This window comes from Aotus nancymaae, unplaced genomic scaffold (assembly GCF_030222135.1).
Source record: "Aotus nancymaae isolate 86718 unplaced genomic scaffold, 86718_ANA_hifiasm-v0.15.2.pri h1tg000097l, whole genome shotgun sequence".
NCBI classification, from domain to species: domain Eukaryota; kingdom Metazoa; phylum Chordata; class Mammalia; order Primates; family Aotidae; genus Aotus; species Aotus nancymaae.
In genome coordinates, this window is record NW_026988512.1 from 2,752,480 (window position 1) to 2,768,025 (window position 15,546).

The window sequence follows — 15,546 nt, forward strand, 5'->3', positions numbered from 1 at the left end:
GATCCACCCGCCTCGGCCTCCCAAAGTGCTGGGATTACAGGCGTGAGCCACCACGCCCGGCCTTACTTTGTTATTATTATTTTTGAGACAGAGTGTCTTGCTGTTGCCCAGGCTGGAGTACAGTGGTGTAATCTTGGCTCACTGCAACTTCTGCTTCCCAGGTTCAAGCGATTCTTGTGCTGCAGTGTCCTGAGTAGCTGGGATTGCAGGTGTCTGCCAGCACATCCAGCTAATTTTTGTATTTTTAGTAGAGATGGGGTTTCACTATATTGGCCAGGCTGGTCTCGAACTCCTGACCTCAAGTGATCCGCCTGCCTCGGCCTCCCAAAGTGAACAATTCATTTTAATAGCTAATAAAATTAGGTTCTGGAATGCCCGTTACTTAGTAATTTGAAATTTTTGAAATTTTGAAGTAAAAATACGCCAGAACTAACTTTTTAGGAAAATTTTTTTTGTTGTTGGTTCTCCACCTATGGGGAAATTAAAGAGAAACTTGTTTCATTTATAAGTAGCATTTTTGTGGTGGTTCTACCAGTAAATATTTTGTTAATGTTTGTAATAGAATTAATTTATTATATGAATAATATATCTACAGAAACAAGCTGTACTATATAGGGAAAGAGATGTCTTTGATTCTCATATTACAGAACACCGGTGACCAGAGTAGTACCTCAAAATAATTTTAGTTGGTTTTCTGTCATTACTTAAGATTTAGAAATTTACTTTTCTTCTATCTCATACTTGTTACCTTTCACTGTTTTTACTAAATGTGCTGATTTGTTCTAGTCACCAGAGATAGTTGTATGAATTTGGACACCCACAAGCAGTTTTATACAGAGTACCTCTGTATTTTTTTTTTTTTTTTTTTTTTTTTTGAGATGGAGTTCCTCTCTGTTGCCCATGCTGGAGTGCACGGCACAATCTTGGCCAACTGCAGCCTCCACCTCCTGGGTTCAAGTGATTCTCCTGCCTCAGTCTTCCTGAGTAGCTGGATTACAAGTGCATGCCGCCACGCCCAGCTGATTTTTTTTTTTGTATTTTTAGTAGAGGCGAGGTTTCACCATGTTAGCCAGGCTGGTCTTGAACTCTTGACTTAGGTGATCTGCTCACTTTGGCCTCCCAAAGTGCTGGGATTACAGGCGTGAGCCACCATGCCCAGCCTGTAATTGTTTTTTTCTTTTTTGAGACGGAGTCTCGCTCTGAGTGCAGTGGCGTAATCTCAGCTCACTACAACCTCCGTCTCCCAGGTTCAAGCGATTCTCCTGCCTCAGCCTTGCAAGTAGCTGGGACTACAGGCACGTGCCACCATGCCTGGCTAATATTTTTAGTAGAGACAGGGTTTCACCATATCGGCCAGGCTGGTCTCGAACTCCTGACCTTGTGATCTGCCTGCCTTGACCTCCCAAAGTGCTGGGATTATAGCCGTGAGCCACCATGCCCAGCCATATAATTGTTAAATTATACAGAATACCTGCCAAAAATTTATCTAACTGTAGTGCTGACTTGTAGCTGTGTTTGATGTTGTTACTAGGCAACTTCTGTGGACTAATGCGACTTTGGCTTTTTTATATTTGCCCTAGGCATTTCCGGAGAGTTCTCTTAAAGTCACTTCAGAAGGATCTACATGAGGAAATGAACTACATCACTGCAATAATTGAGGAGCAGCCCAAAAACTATCAAGTTTGGTAAGATGGAAATAGGAAGAAAGGATGTCACGGTGCTAATATTAATAGTACTTGCTAATGGACGATGAGATCATTGGGAAATTTTTGTTTCTTTGTAATTTAAGTCCTTTACATTGGAGCTACTGTTAACTGCCTCATAGGATTGTTAGGATGATTAAAGAAAATAGCTTACGTTTAGTGCTCAAAATGGTGCCTGACCTGTAGTTAACACTCGAATGTTAGCTGCCATTATTATTTAAAGTTTCAATGTGGTATGCTGTACTGCTAGAGTCAGAAAAAATTAGAGTATGTTTGAAAAACTTGAAAAATGTTTTCTGTTGAGTGTGAGAAATAAGCCCCTAGGCTAGCACAGGTAAGAGTGTGGGGATTGTTATGGGTGAAGGTAGTGGAACACAGTAGGGAAAAAGAGGCATTACGGAGTAGGCAGAGAACAAATAAGAAAGAGTTTGAACAGTAGCCAGTGTGCATAGCAGCTGGAATTGCTGCAGTGGTGGTGTGGTGTGTGGCGTGGTGGTGTGTGGTGTGATGTGGTGGTGTGGTATGGTATGTCTTGGTGATGGTGTGAGATGGTGGTGGTATGGTATGGCATGTGTGGTGATGTGGTGGTATGTCTGGTGGTGGTGATGTATGGTGTGATGTGAGGTGGTATGGCGTGTGGTGGTGTGATGGTGTGTAGTGGTATGGTGTGGTGTGCTAGTGGTGTGTGATGGTGTGTGATAATGTGGTTTGGTGTGTGGTGCTATGGTGGTGTGATGTCTGGGGGTGTGCTGTGGTGGTGTGATGGTGTGTAGTGGTGGAGTGGTAGTGGTGTGTGATGGTGTGAGGCGTAGTAGTGGTGTGTGGTGTGGTATGCAGTGGTGTGTGGTGGTGTAGTGTGGCGTGGTGGTGGTGGCAGCGGTGGTGAAGAGGTGAAAATGGTGAAGTAGAAGAGGCTGTCTACCCTCCCACCAAGGCTGTCTCCACTTTGGTGCCTCTTCCTGCCTACTCACAGTACAGGAGTTACCACCATCTTACTCTTTCCCAACATTACGACCTGCACACATCGTATCATCTTTATTCCTGAGATTTAAGGAAGACTTGAAAGGACGGACCCTTGAGTCAAAGTGTTCTGGGCAGAAGCATGAAGGACCATGATGCACCTGGAGAACTATGTAGTTCTGTGTGGTGCAGGTGGCCTCAGGAATAGGGACAAGGAGTTTGCACTGATCTTAGTGGCAGTGGAAAGCTAGTGACAAGTTTTAATTAAGGAAGTAACGTGATTAGACTTGTGTCATAGAAGGTTAACCCTGATGGCAGGTGGAGGCTGCACTGGAATAGGTCCACATTTCTGGAAGCCTGGAGTCTGGGAGGCCATTGTCGTGGTGTAGGTTAGAAGAGCTGAGGCTCAAAATGTGGCAGGGCTGTGGGAGAGAATGGTAAATCTGAGAGATTTTGTATAAAAGCAACAGGTTTTGAAGTTTAATTTATTGAGGGAGTGACAGAGAATGACTATATATTTGGCTTGACAACTGGCTACTTTGGCAATTTGGGAGGCAAAGCAGCAGTTTTTTTTTCTTTCTTTATTTTGAGGCAGAGTCTGGCTCTGTTGCCCAGGCTGGAGTGGAATGGTGTGATCCTGGCTCACTGCACCCTCCGCCTCCTGGGTTCCAGCGATTCTCCTGCTTAGTAGCTGGGATTACAGGCACGCACCACCATGCCTGGCTAAGTTTTGTATTTTTAGTAGGGACGAGGTTTCACCATATTGGCCAGCCAGTCTCAAACTCCTGACCTCAAGTGATCCACCTGGCTCGGTCTCCCAAAGTGCTGGGATTACAGGCATGAGCCACTGCGCCCGACCAAAGCAGCACGTTTTTGGGAGAGAAAGATGGGGTCAGTAATGGACAAGTGGAGTTTGATCTGCATGCAGAAAAACTGTGGACGGCTGTGCAGTACTATTAGTTGAAAATGCTCTATTTTTTTTTTTTTTTTGTGAGTGAGTCTCACTCTGTTGCCCAGGCTGGAGTGCAATGGCACAATCTTGGCTCACTAAAACCTCTGCCTCCTGGATTCAAGCAATTCTATTACCTCGGTCTCCTGAGTAGCTGTGACTACAGGTGTGTGCCACCATGCCTAGCTAATTTTTTTTCTTTTTTTATATTTTTAGTAGAGACAGGGTTTCAGTGTGTTAGCCAGGATGGTCTCAATCTCTAGACCTCATGATCTGCCCGCCTTGGCCTCCCAAAGTGCTGGGATTACAGGCATGACCCACCACGCCTGGCTGAGAAATGCTCTTTTGAAGTGATGGCAAGACTTAGGGGCTGTTTGCTTTCTGGAAGTGGTAGTTGAAGTCCTAGCTGTGGGTGAGGAAGCTCAAGGGGAGTTAGAGGAGAAGGTCGAGGATAGAACATTGATGAATAGCCAGGCGCTGTGGCTCATGCCTGTGATGCCAGCACTGTTGGAGGTGGAGGTAGGAGGATTACTTGAGCTCAGAAGTTGGAGGCTCCAGTGAGCCATAATGGTGCCGCTGTACTTCAGCCTTGGTGACAGAGCAAGACCGTGTCTCTATAAAAAACAACACTGGCCGGGTGCAGTGGCTCATGCCTATAATCTCTGCACTTTGGGAGGCCAAGGTGGGTGGGTCACTTCAGCTCAGGAGTTCAAGACCAGTCTGGCCAACATGGCGAAACCTTGTTTCTACTAAAATAAAAATAGCCAGGCGAGGTGGTGCGTGCCTATAGTCCCTGCTACTCGCGAGGCTGAGGCATAAGAATCACTTGTGCCACGGAGACAGAGGTTGCAGTGAGCCGAGGTTGTGTCACTGCACTCCAGCCTGGGCGACAGAGCGAGATTCTTTCAAAAACAAATAGGCTGAGTGTGGTGACTCATGCCTTAGCACTTTGGGAGGCCAACGCCGGTGGACCACTTGACTTTAGAAGTTTGAGACTAGCCTGGTCAACCTGTTGAAACCTCATCTCTACTAAAAATACAAAAATTAGCTGGGCATTGTGGTGTATGCCTGTAGTCCCAGATACTTGGGAGTTTGAGGCGCAAGAATTGCTTGAATTGGGAATTGGGAGGGAAAGGCTTCAGTGAGCCAAGATCGCACCACTGCATTCCAGCCTGGGCAACAGAGCAAAACTTTGGTTTAAAAATACCGAAACAAAGGAAAACCAAACAAATGGATCATTTAAAAGGCAGAGAAGTGTGCAAGGAAGACTGAGAAAGAAAACAAGAAGTTAGTGTTGTGACATTAAATCAAGAGAAGAGAGAGTTTTGAGAAAAAAGGAATGGACTGGGCGTGGTGACTCACGCCTGTAATACCAGCAGTTTGGGAGGCCAAGGCGGTCGGATCACCTGAGGTCAGGAGTTCAAGACCAGCCTGGTCAACATGGTGAAACCCTGTCTCTACTAAACATACAAAAATTAGCCAGGGTGGTGGTGTGCATCTGTAATCCCAGCTGCTAGAGAGGCTGAGGCACGAGAATCACTTAAACCCGGGAGGGGAAGGTTGCAGTGAACCGAGATCATGACACCATTGTACTCCAGCCTGGGCAACAAAGCAAGACTCCATTTCAGAAAAAAAAAAAAAAAAGAATGAATGACATATCAGCTACTGAGATGAGAGGTCAAAAAAGGGCTGAAAGTGGCAGAGCAGTAGATTAGTTAGGTGCTTCTCAGCCAGTGTCCTTGCCACACGCAGTCCTCCCACTGGTGCTGGGGTTGGTGCTGACCTGCAGATAGGAGGTGAAGAAGCTCAGCTTCTGAGAAATGAATGCAGTAGTCAGGGCTGTGGGGTTTTGTTTGTTTTTTCAAGGTGGTGAAGACATCATGGTGAAGGGAGAGTGTTAATACAGAGAGAGAGGTTGAGAGTTCACGAGAGAACAGAATAGCATCAAGGGAGAGTCGGGAAGCGGGGCAGTACACAGGTTACCTTAGCAGAAGAAGCACTTTCATCTCAAATGTGGGTAACATGGAGCATTAACTGCCATCTTGCCCAGCTGTGGAATAATCACCTGCAGAATCAAATAACAAGGCGTATGTCACCATAGCTAGATGATTAATTTCCCAAGAATTAGAACATGATAAACCTAACAGTGCATAATTGTGTCCAGTTAATAAGATTATTTGCAAATACAAAAAAAAGTAAATAACATTATTCGGCAAAGGATGAAAGTAGTAGCTATTGTACGAATTTCTATTTGTAGAATTTTATTTAAAAACTTTACCACTGCAGCCAGGCGCAGTGGCTCATGCCTGTAATCCCAGCAGTTTGGGAGGCTGAGACAGGTGACTCACTTGAGGTCAGGAGTTTGAGACCAGCCTGGCCAACATGGTGAATCCCCGTCTCTACAAAAAATACAAAAATTAGCCAGGCGTGATGTGATGGTGTGCACCTATAATCCGAGCTACTCGGGAGGCTGTGGCAGGAGAAACACTTGAACCTGGGAGGTGGAGGTTACAGTGAGCCGAGAGTGTGTCATTGCACTCCCGCCTGGGCAACAGAGCAAGACTCTGTCTAAACAAAATAAAAATTAAAAACTAAAATCTTTACCGCTGTAGTGTCTTTATTACAAGATTGTTGCATTTCTAAGAAATTACGTTATAAAATAGTTGTTTTAATGAGAAAAGTGTTTAAATGGAGAGTTTCAGACCCTCACTAAAGTTATTTACTCGGTGGAATTAAAGTGCTTTTTTATAAAAATCTGTAGCTAAAAAATTCTGACATCACAGGCATTAGTATTTGATTACATCCGTTTTTGCTAAAGAGAAATTGCTTTTCTTTTCTGGATACTGCAGACACTGTCGTTAGCATTTCATCACCCACTGTTAGGTAAAACACAAAAATCACTCAAAAGTAGCTGCTGTGGAAAGCCCAGCAGTTTTTAAATTGTACATTTTTAATTGTCTACTCTTTTCCTTTTGTAACTAGTATAGTACAGGCAATGCAAGTTCTGTATCCCAGTTAACTAATCACTTTTTATTAACTTCTAACTATGAAAACTTATGCTATAATATAAAGCCCTGTAACTCCTTAAATCGGAGAACATCAGCATGAACTTTCTTCCTCAGTTTGATATCCTGGAGGATCTGATTCTTAGTGTTTCCTAAATTACTGAATTCAGCGACAACCTGGAAAAATAAAGTGCAGCTAGTGTTCACTGACTTGAAAGATTTCTAAAATATATTTGGAAACCTGTCTAGGATTTTCTTTCCCTTTTTTTTTTTTTGAGACAGAGTGTTGCTCTTGTCGCCCAGGCTGGAGTGCAGTGGCACAATCTCGTCTCGCTGCAATCTCTGCCTCCTGGGTTCAACTGATTCTCCTGCCTCAGCCTCCTGAGTAGCTGGGATTACAGGCACCTGCCACCACGCCTGGCTAATTTCTTTGTATTTTTAGTAGAGACAGGAGTTTGCCATGTTGGCCAGGCTGGTCTCGAACTCCTGACCTCAGGTGATAACGCCTGCCTCAGCCTCCCAAAGTGCTAGGACCACAGGTGTGAGCCACCGCGCCTGGCCTATGATTTTCTTTTTAGTAGTATCTTGTCTTAATAATCTGTAAGACAAATTTTTAAATTTTCCAGGCATGTAGAATAGGTCATTCATTAAGCATTAAATTCTTCCTTTTTTCCTATGGTTCTGCTCACTTTTAGTATAAAGAATGTTATACTCTAATAGATTGCTTTAAAGATCTGTTTTATTGAGATACAGTTTACTTACCATACAATTCCCCCATTCAAAGTATATAATTGGTTTTTAGTACATATAAGATCTATACAACCATCACCATAGTGAATTTTAGAACATTTCACTAATAGATTTCTATAACTATTTCAGCTAAAGAAAATTATAAAACAGAACCCAATATAAAACTCTTAATTGTTTTTCTAGTATAGAAACTCCTCTGTTGACAGTTTGCAAGTTGTCATAGCTACTTGCCAGTGCAGCATTGAATTCAGTTCTGCCCACTAATTTGTGGAATGAGAAGCCACTTGTGTGGTAACACTTTGCACTTAGCGAAAATTGGTAGGCATGTGTAAGTAGAGGAACTTATGTACTCAGTAAGATAATCACATTTTCTCTTGTCTCATTATACAATCTAGTAATGTTTCAAAATTTTTTGACACAATTTCATGGTTGTCGAAGGATTACTGTACTTCCAGTTGTAGTTTGAGATAAACTATCTGAATTTTTTTCTTATTTTTGTGTTATCTTTTCTCTCCAGTAGTGTCTTGAGAATTAGAGATGAATTTTTGTTTCTTGTGTGTCCTTCCATGTTACCTAGCCAACATGTGCAGCTGATATTTTAGTTCTTGGATAAATTAACAAAAAACTTCTCTCCCTTCTTCTCTGGGCTTTAGGCATCATAGGCGAGTATTAGTGGAATGGCTAAGAGATCCATCTCAGGAGCTTGAATTTATTGCTGATATTCTTAATCAGGATGCAAAGAATTATCATGCCTGGCAGCATCGACAGTGGGTTATTCAGGTATTGCCTTTCTTGTACAGTGTTTTTCAGATTTTTTTTTAACTGAACTAACTAAAATTACTATTAAAATCTGTTTCTAAACTAAAACACACACATATAAAGATCATTGCACACAAAGTACAGGAGAATTGCTTGAACCCGGCAGAGGGAGTGAGCTGAGATTGTGCCACTGCACTCCAGCCTGGTGAGAGAGTGAGACTTTGTCTCCAAAAAAAGAATTACTCAAATACTTAATTAAAACCTGACATCCTTCATGCTAGCTAACCTTTATAATCTCTTTGGATATAGTAAATTTTAAATATTTTTAAAATTGAATTGTGTCACACATTTGTTAGCAAATTGAGTATAAAAAGCGTATTTTAACTACAAATGTATTATTTTAATTAACAAAGGCATATATTAAGTTTTTTTCATAGATAAACTTTGGAATATGAGTTTGCAGTAACTGTTAAGTATTTTACTTCTACCCACGTGTTAAAGTTTTTTGCTAAATCCTGAATAGAATAGTTGTTAACTCCCACTCTGGGTTTTTTATTTTAACAAACAATTCTAGTGTTGTTTCCTGTGAATTTTTTTCTAGGGATTGCTACTTTCTGCACTGTTCATTAGACCCAAGAGCATTTCACGAAATATTTGAAATTTAAAAAGTTTTGAATTTTTCCAAATTTGATTAAAGGAATAACATGTTGTAAAGGTATTCAATATTTTTACTTATTTCTGAAAAACAAATCACATAAAAGCATATACATTTTACACATACGCACGGCTCTCTCCATCTACCACAACAGGTTAAGACCGAGAACATAACCAGTATTTTTGAAAAGCCCCCTTAACTGGCATGCTTCTTACTGAGATTCTTATAAAAGGTTCCTATGAGGAAAAGACTTAAAAATATCTCTTAATTGTGTTGTAGTTTATACATTTCTATTTATTTTATAAAGTACACATAATTATCTTCTTTCGACATTTAATATATTATGATTTTATATGTTGCCAATATAATTTTTTAAAAGGTAATGATTTCAACTATAATGAATTCTGAAAACTGAAGAGAATCTGTGTATAAATTTTCATATGCTAAATAAAAAGGAAATAACTTGTTCCAAGTAGGACATACATATATTATGTGAGTTACTTACCTGGCATGGGAGATATGATCACTGAGGTGGTTTTCCCAGGATAAAGTTCATTCATTGCACTCTGGATGTGCTGACCCCTGTCATTTCCCCAACTGGGGGAAATTCGACTGCATAATTTGTGATAGGGGGACTGTGTGCCACTTTTCCCTGGTCTTCACAGTTTAAGAACAGGTTTTGGCCGGGCATGGTGGCTCATGCCTGTAATCCTAGCACTTTGGGAGGTTGAAGCATGCGGATTGCCTGAGCTCAGGAGTTCGAGACTAGTCTGGGCAACACGGTGAAACCCCGTCTCTACAAAAAAATACAAAAAATTAGCTGAGTGTGTCAGTGTGTGCCTATAGTCCCAGCTATTCGGGAGGCTGAGGCAGGAGAATGGCTTGAACCCAGGAGGCAGAAGTTGCAGTGAGCCAAGATTGCACCCTTGCACTTCCAGCCTGGGCTACAGAGCAAGACTCCATCTCCAAAAAACAACAGATTTTCTCTGTTTATTTTTATTAAAAAAAAAAAAAAAGATAGTCACTGGTTCTCAAGCCACAGTGATTGTGTCCCCTATGGGACATTTTTGGTTGTTACAACTTGGGGCATGTTGCTATTGGGAGCTATCGGGTAGAGGACCAGGATGCTACTAAACATCCCAAAATGCACAGGACAGCCCCCCCCACAACAAAGAATTATCCAGCCTGTACTCTCAGCAGTGTCACAGCCAAGGAACTCTGGTCTATTTCTATATGGAAAGCTATTTTATTAATATTTTAGTTATTTTCAATCAGGATTTAAAGAATTCAGCATATTCTTTGATGATGTAAAATGGGACTCTGAGGCAGTTCTTTAAAAAATATTTTATGGCCAGGTGCAGTGGCTCACACCTGTAATCCTAGCACTTTGGGAGGCCAAGGTGGGCGGATCACAAGGTCAGAGGATCGAGACCATCCTGGCTAACATGATGAAACCCTGTCTCTACTAAAAATAAAAAAATTAGCTGGGCGTGGTGACACACAGTTACAGTCCCAGCTAGTTGGGAGGCTGAGGCAGAAGAATTGCTTGAACCAGGGAGGCAGGGGTTGTAGTGAGCTGAGGTCACACCACTGCACTCCAACCTGGGTGACAGACTGAGACTCCATTTAAAAAAAAAAAATTATGACATTTATTAGAAATGTAAAATTTTAGTTTTAAAAGTTTTAAACATGAATTATAAACATTCATGTCCTGTATGTCATTGGCATTGACTGTACTAGAGCTTCTTAAGTGAAGGAGTGAAGAACCCTTCTTTGCCCCCAATACATCACAGGTTGGATGTATTTTACTGTATTTCATGTATGTCTCATTTATATAAAATATAGTGTGATGTATTTTATATAAAATTATACATTTTATATGAAATTTTACAATGAGGCTGGGTGCAGTGGCTCACACCTGTAATCCCAACACTGGGAGGCCCAGGCAGGTGGATCCTGTGAGGCCAGGAGTTCAAGACTAGCCTGGCAGCATGACAAAACCCTGTCTCTGTAAAAAATACAAAAAAATTAGCCAAACATAGTGGCACATGCTTGTGTTTGCAGCTCTCAGGAGGTTGAGGCAGGAGAATCACTTCAGCCCAAGAGGTTGAGGCTATGGTGAGCTATGCTCGCGCCACTGCACTCCAGCCTGGGCGACAAAGTGAGACTGTCTCAATTAAAAAAAATAAATAAAAATGAAATATATACACACGCACAGAATACTACTCACAGTCAAAATAAATGAACGATCCGTACAGGCAACAACTTGAATGGATCTCAAGTGTATGATCCTTAGTGGAAAAGGGAGTCTCGGGTTTCATACTGCATGGCTCCATTGAGAGAACATCCTTAAAATAGCAAAATTATAGACGTAGAGAATGGATTAGAGGTTGCCAGGGTGAGGGAAAAAGGGGTACAGCTATAAAGGGGTAGCATCAGGCAGTTTCTTTGTGCTAAGGGAATAGTTCTGCATCTTGATTGTAGTGGTTATACTATACATAGGATAAAATTGTGTAGAATTATATTCTGCCCCCATTCCCCACCTGTACCACATACACACAAGTGACTACATACAAGATCTGAATAGGCTGAGTGCAGTGGCTCACGCTTGTAATCTGAGGACTTTGGGAGGCCAAGGCAGGCGGATCACCTGAGGTCAGGAGTTCGAGACCAGCCTGGCCAACGTGGTAAAACCCTGTCTCTACTGAAAATACAAAAATAGCCGAGCGTGGTGGTGGGCACCTGTAATCCCAGCTACTTGGGAGGCTGAGGCAGGAGAATCACTTGAACCGAGGAGGCAGAAGTTAACAGTGAGTCAAGATCGCTCCATTGCACTCCAGCCTGAGTGACAGAGTGAGACTCCATCTCAAAAACAAAAAAACCAAAAACATATGAATCAAGTTAGTGATTCTATTAACAATAATGTGCTGATGTCATTTTCTGGTTTTGGGATTGCGCTTCAGTTAGTAAGATGTTTACCATTTGAGGAATCTAAGTGAAGGGTACACAGGGCACTGTGTTAATTTTATAACTTATATGAGTGAAAACAAACAGAAACACATATGTATAGAAAACACTATTCCCAATTTTTTGTTATTAGATTCAATGGACATAAAATTATTGTTACACTGATAAAACAGCTTGTAGATGTTTACGCTCTCTTTCTATACTTAGCATGCTGGAGACTGGGAACAGTGGGAGGACACCAATCAGTGGTCCACACTAGGATCACTGAACTCCGCTAGGAACTTTCACAAAAATTACTTTCCTTAATGCATTTTTTTCATGATCACCTGTAAAATCGGGGACTATCACAGGAGATTCTTACTTTTTTTGCTGTTATCAAATAAGAAAACTCCATTATCTTTTTCATAGTTAATGTCCCCTACTTTCTAAGTATTAATAAGTTTTATCATTCTCCTCTTTTAAATTATCTTTATTGGTTTTCTTCCCCCTATGATTTTTTTTTTAAGACAGTTTTATAATATAAAGAATTTATATTGGCTGGGTACGGTGGGTTATGCCTGTAATCCCAGCACTTTGGGAGGCTGAGGTGGGCAGATTGCTTGAGTTCAGGAGTTCAAGACTAGCCTGGGCAACATGGTAAAACTCCATCTCTATGAAAACTACAAAAATTAGCTAGTTGTGGTGGCGCCTGCCTATAGTCCCAGCTATTTGAGAGGCTGAGGCAAGAATATTGCTTGAGCCTGGGAGATGGCGGTTGCAGTGACCTGAGATCATGCCATTGCACACCAGCCTGGGCGACAGAGCAAGACTCCATCTCAAAAATTAATAAAAATTTATATTTTGGTCCAATTGTGTATATTTCTTTTTTCTTTTCTTTTTGTTTTTTGAGACAGGGTCTCTTTCTGTTGTCCAGAGTTCAGTGGTGTGATCATAGCTTGCTGCAGCCTTAAACTCCTGGGCTCAAGCAATCCTCCCTCTTCAGCCTCCTGAGTTGCTGGACTCTAGGCATGTGCCACCATGCTCGACTAATTTTTTTATTTTTATTTTTATTATTTTTGAAGACAGAGCCTCACTTTGTCTCCCAGGCTGGAGTGCAGTGGCTCTATCTTGGCTCATTGCAACCTCTGCCTCGAGTTCAAGTGATTCTCATTCCTCAGCCTCTCAAGTAGCTGGGATTACAAGCGCCTGCCACCACGCCTGGCTAATTGTTGTATTTTTAGTAGAGACGGGATTTTGCCATGTTGGCCAGGCTGGTTTTGAACTCCTGACCTCAGGTGATCCGCCTGCCTCGGCTTCCCAGAGTGCTGGGATTACAGACGTGAGCCACCGTGCACAGCCTGCCTTTATTATTTTTTGAAATGTGGTCTCCTTATGTTGCCTTGGCTGGTCTCGAACTCCTTCTGCTTCAGCCTCCCGAAGCAGTGGAATTGCTGGTGTGAGCCACCACTCTTGGGCATGTATGCTTCTCTCCATGTATTTTAATGTAATTCTGTCATGTATGTGCACTTTTGAATGCTGCCCTTTTACTTTGATATATTAATATCAAGTCACATCAAATTTATATCTACACTGTGGTCACTTACTCTCTTACTAGTGAGTTTGGTGGGGTTTTCCCCCAAATTTTCTTTGCTGTCTTTTTACTGCTTTCTGTATGTGTCTTTCCGGTCTCTGTCATCAGTTTCATACTGTATCCCCCTCTGCCTTCTGAATTTGTGATAAATCCTGTGTCCTCAGTTCTACCTTCTTTGTTGAAGTTTTATTTATTTATTTGTATTGTTCATAAATAATGGGACATTTCTAATTGGATGGTTTTTCTAAATTTTTCCTTTAGGAATTTAAACTTTGGGATAATGAACTGCAGTATGTGGACCAACTTCTCAAAGCGGATGTGAGAAATAACTCTGTCTGGAACCAAAGATACTTTGTCATTTCTAACACCACTGGCTACAATGATCGTGCTGTCTTGGAGAGAGAAGTCCAGTTAGTAATCTTCTTCACTTGCTCGTTCATTACAAACATCTTTGCATGCCTACCATGTCTCAGGCACTGGGGATATAGCAGATCAAGATCCTACCCCAAGGAACTAAAAGAGGACAGAGTACTGAGTGAAACATACAATGATAGATTTACAAATAACATAGTATACCTCTGCTTGTACTATCTTAGGTTTCTCGAAATACTGTTACTGGAGATTAAAAAGAATTCCAGTGTTATGGGGTATTGTCTAAGAAGCTTTATTTTAAAACTATCTCATTAAATTCTGTCACATTTTAGATAATCATCCCCAGATGCCATGTTACCCTAATGCAGGATTTGGGGCTGAATAACTTTTGGTTGTAGGGGGCTGTCCTGTGTTTTTTAGGGTGTTTAGCAGCATCCTGTCCTTAAACAAAAATGTTTTCAGACATTGCCAGCTGTCCCAAGAAGAGAAGTCACCCTCAAGTTGAGAACCACTATACAAAGAGCTATTATTAGAGCTAGAAATTTCTGAGTTGGCATCAATTTCTATGTTGTATCCATAAACATTAGTAGCCACGATTTTTCTGACCTTACTTGTCCATTGTATCTGAGTGTCTGTTTCACAATTTGAATAGGCTTACTGTTTTTGGAGCCTGGTGAGGTGGGAGTCATAATTTTAGTATAGACATGTTTGAACGACTGTTGGGCGGAGCTGATTTGTATGGTGCACCTGCCTGTCATCCTCCAAGCCCTTGCTTTTGCCTGGATTGAGGCAGCTTGCTCTTATTTTATCTGCTATACAGGATTCTGGTGACTTGAAATTTATAAAAGGCTTCAATCCACGTCTCACTTTAATGCCCCGCTTTGGGCTTACGTCTGGAGCACACACTACCCCTCAAGCACACTTTATGCTTTCTTTCTACTGCTCTCCTATATAAAGCATACCTGATTTTTTGAGCCTTGCAGATATTATGGTTGGGTTTTTAAAATATATATAAGTTGAAGATTCGTGGCAGTCTTGCATTGAGCAAGTCTGTCAGTGCCATTTTTTCTAACAGCATGTGCTCACTTTGTGTCTCTGTGTCACGTTTTGGTACTCCTCAGTATTTCACATTTTTTCATAATCATTATATCTGTTCTAGTGATTTGTGATCAGTCATCTTTGATCAGTCATCGATTGTAATTCTTTGGGGGTGCCACAAACTGCACCTGTATAAAATAGCAGATATCACTGTTGCACGTGTTCCCTCATCTCTCTCCCTCACCTCAGGCCTCCCTATTCCCTGAGACACCACAATATTGACATTAAGCCATTTAACCCTGCAATGTCCTCTGAGTGTTCAAGTGAAAGGAAGAGTCACAGCCTCTCACTTTAAATAAAAAGCTAGAAGTGATTAAGTGATTAAGCTTAATGAGGAGTGCATGTCAAAAGCTGAGATAGGTCCAAAGCTAAGCCTCTTGCACCAAACAGTTAGCCATATTGTGAATGCACAAAAGGAGTTATTGAAGGAAATTAAAAGTGCTGCTCCAGCGAACACATGGACAAAACAGCATTATTGCCGATTCGGAAAAAGTTTGAGTGGCCTGGATAAAAGATCAGACCAGCCACAACATTTCCTTAACCCAAAGCCTAATCCAGAGGAAGCCCTTATTCTCTTTAATTCGATGAAGGCCGAGAGAAGTGAGGAAGCTGCAGAAGAGAATTTGGATGCTAGCAGAGGTTGGTTCATGAGGGGTAAGAAGGACGCCATCTCCACAGCATGGAAGTGCAAGGTGCAGTAGCACGTGCTGCTGCAGAAGATCCAGTTGAGATCACTGAGGAAGGTGGCTGCGTAGAAA

General features: G+C 41.6%; 1 protein-coding gene and 1 non-coding gene across 3 annotated transcripts in view; both read left to right on the forward strand.

The window, feature by feature from the left end:
* Positions 1-15,546, forward strand: part of FNTA (farnesyltransferase, CAAX box, subunit alpha) — a 41,652-nt gene that overhangs the window by 13,488 nt on the left and 12,618 nt on the right. For both annotated transcript variants that reach the window (XM_012476060.2, XM_064370020.1), the window contains exons 4-6: positions 1,581-1,685; positions 8,021-8,147; positions 13,580-13,728. In XM_012476060.2, the coding sequence (XP_012331483.2) occupies positions 1,581-1,685; positions 8,021-8,147; positions 13,580-13,728 (381 nt within the window). The remainder of the gene's footprint in view (positions 1-1,580; positions 1,686-8,020; positions 8,148-13,579; positions 13,729-15,546) is intronic.
* Positions 9,279-9,436, forward strand: LOC135271908 (U1 spliceosomal RNA). The gene has a single exon (XR_010340028.1). It is a non-coding gene; the product is annotated as a U1 spliceosomal RNA (small nuclear RNA).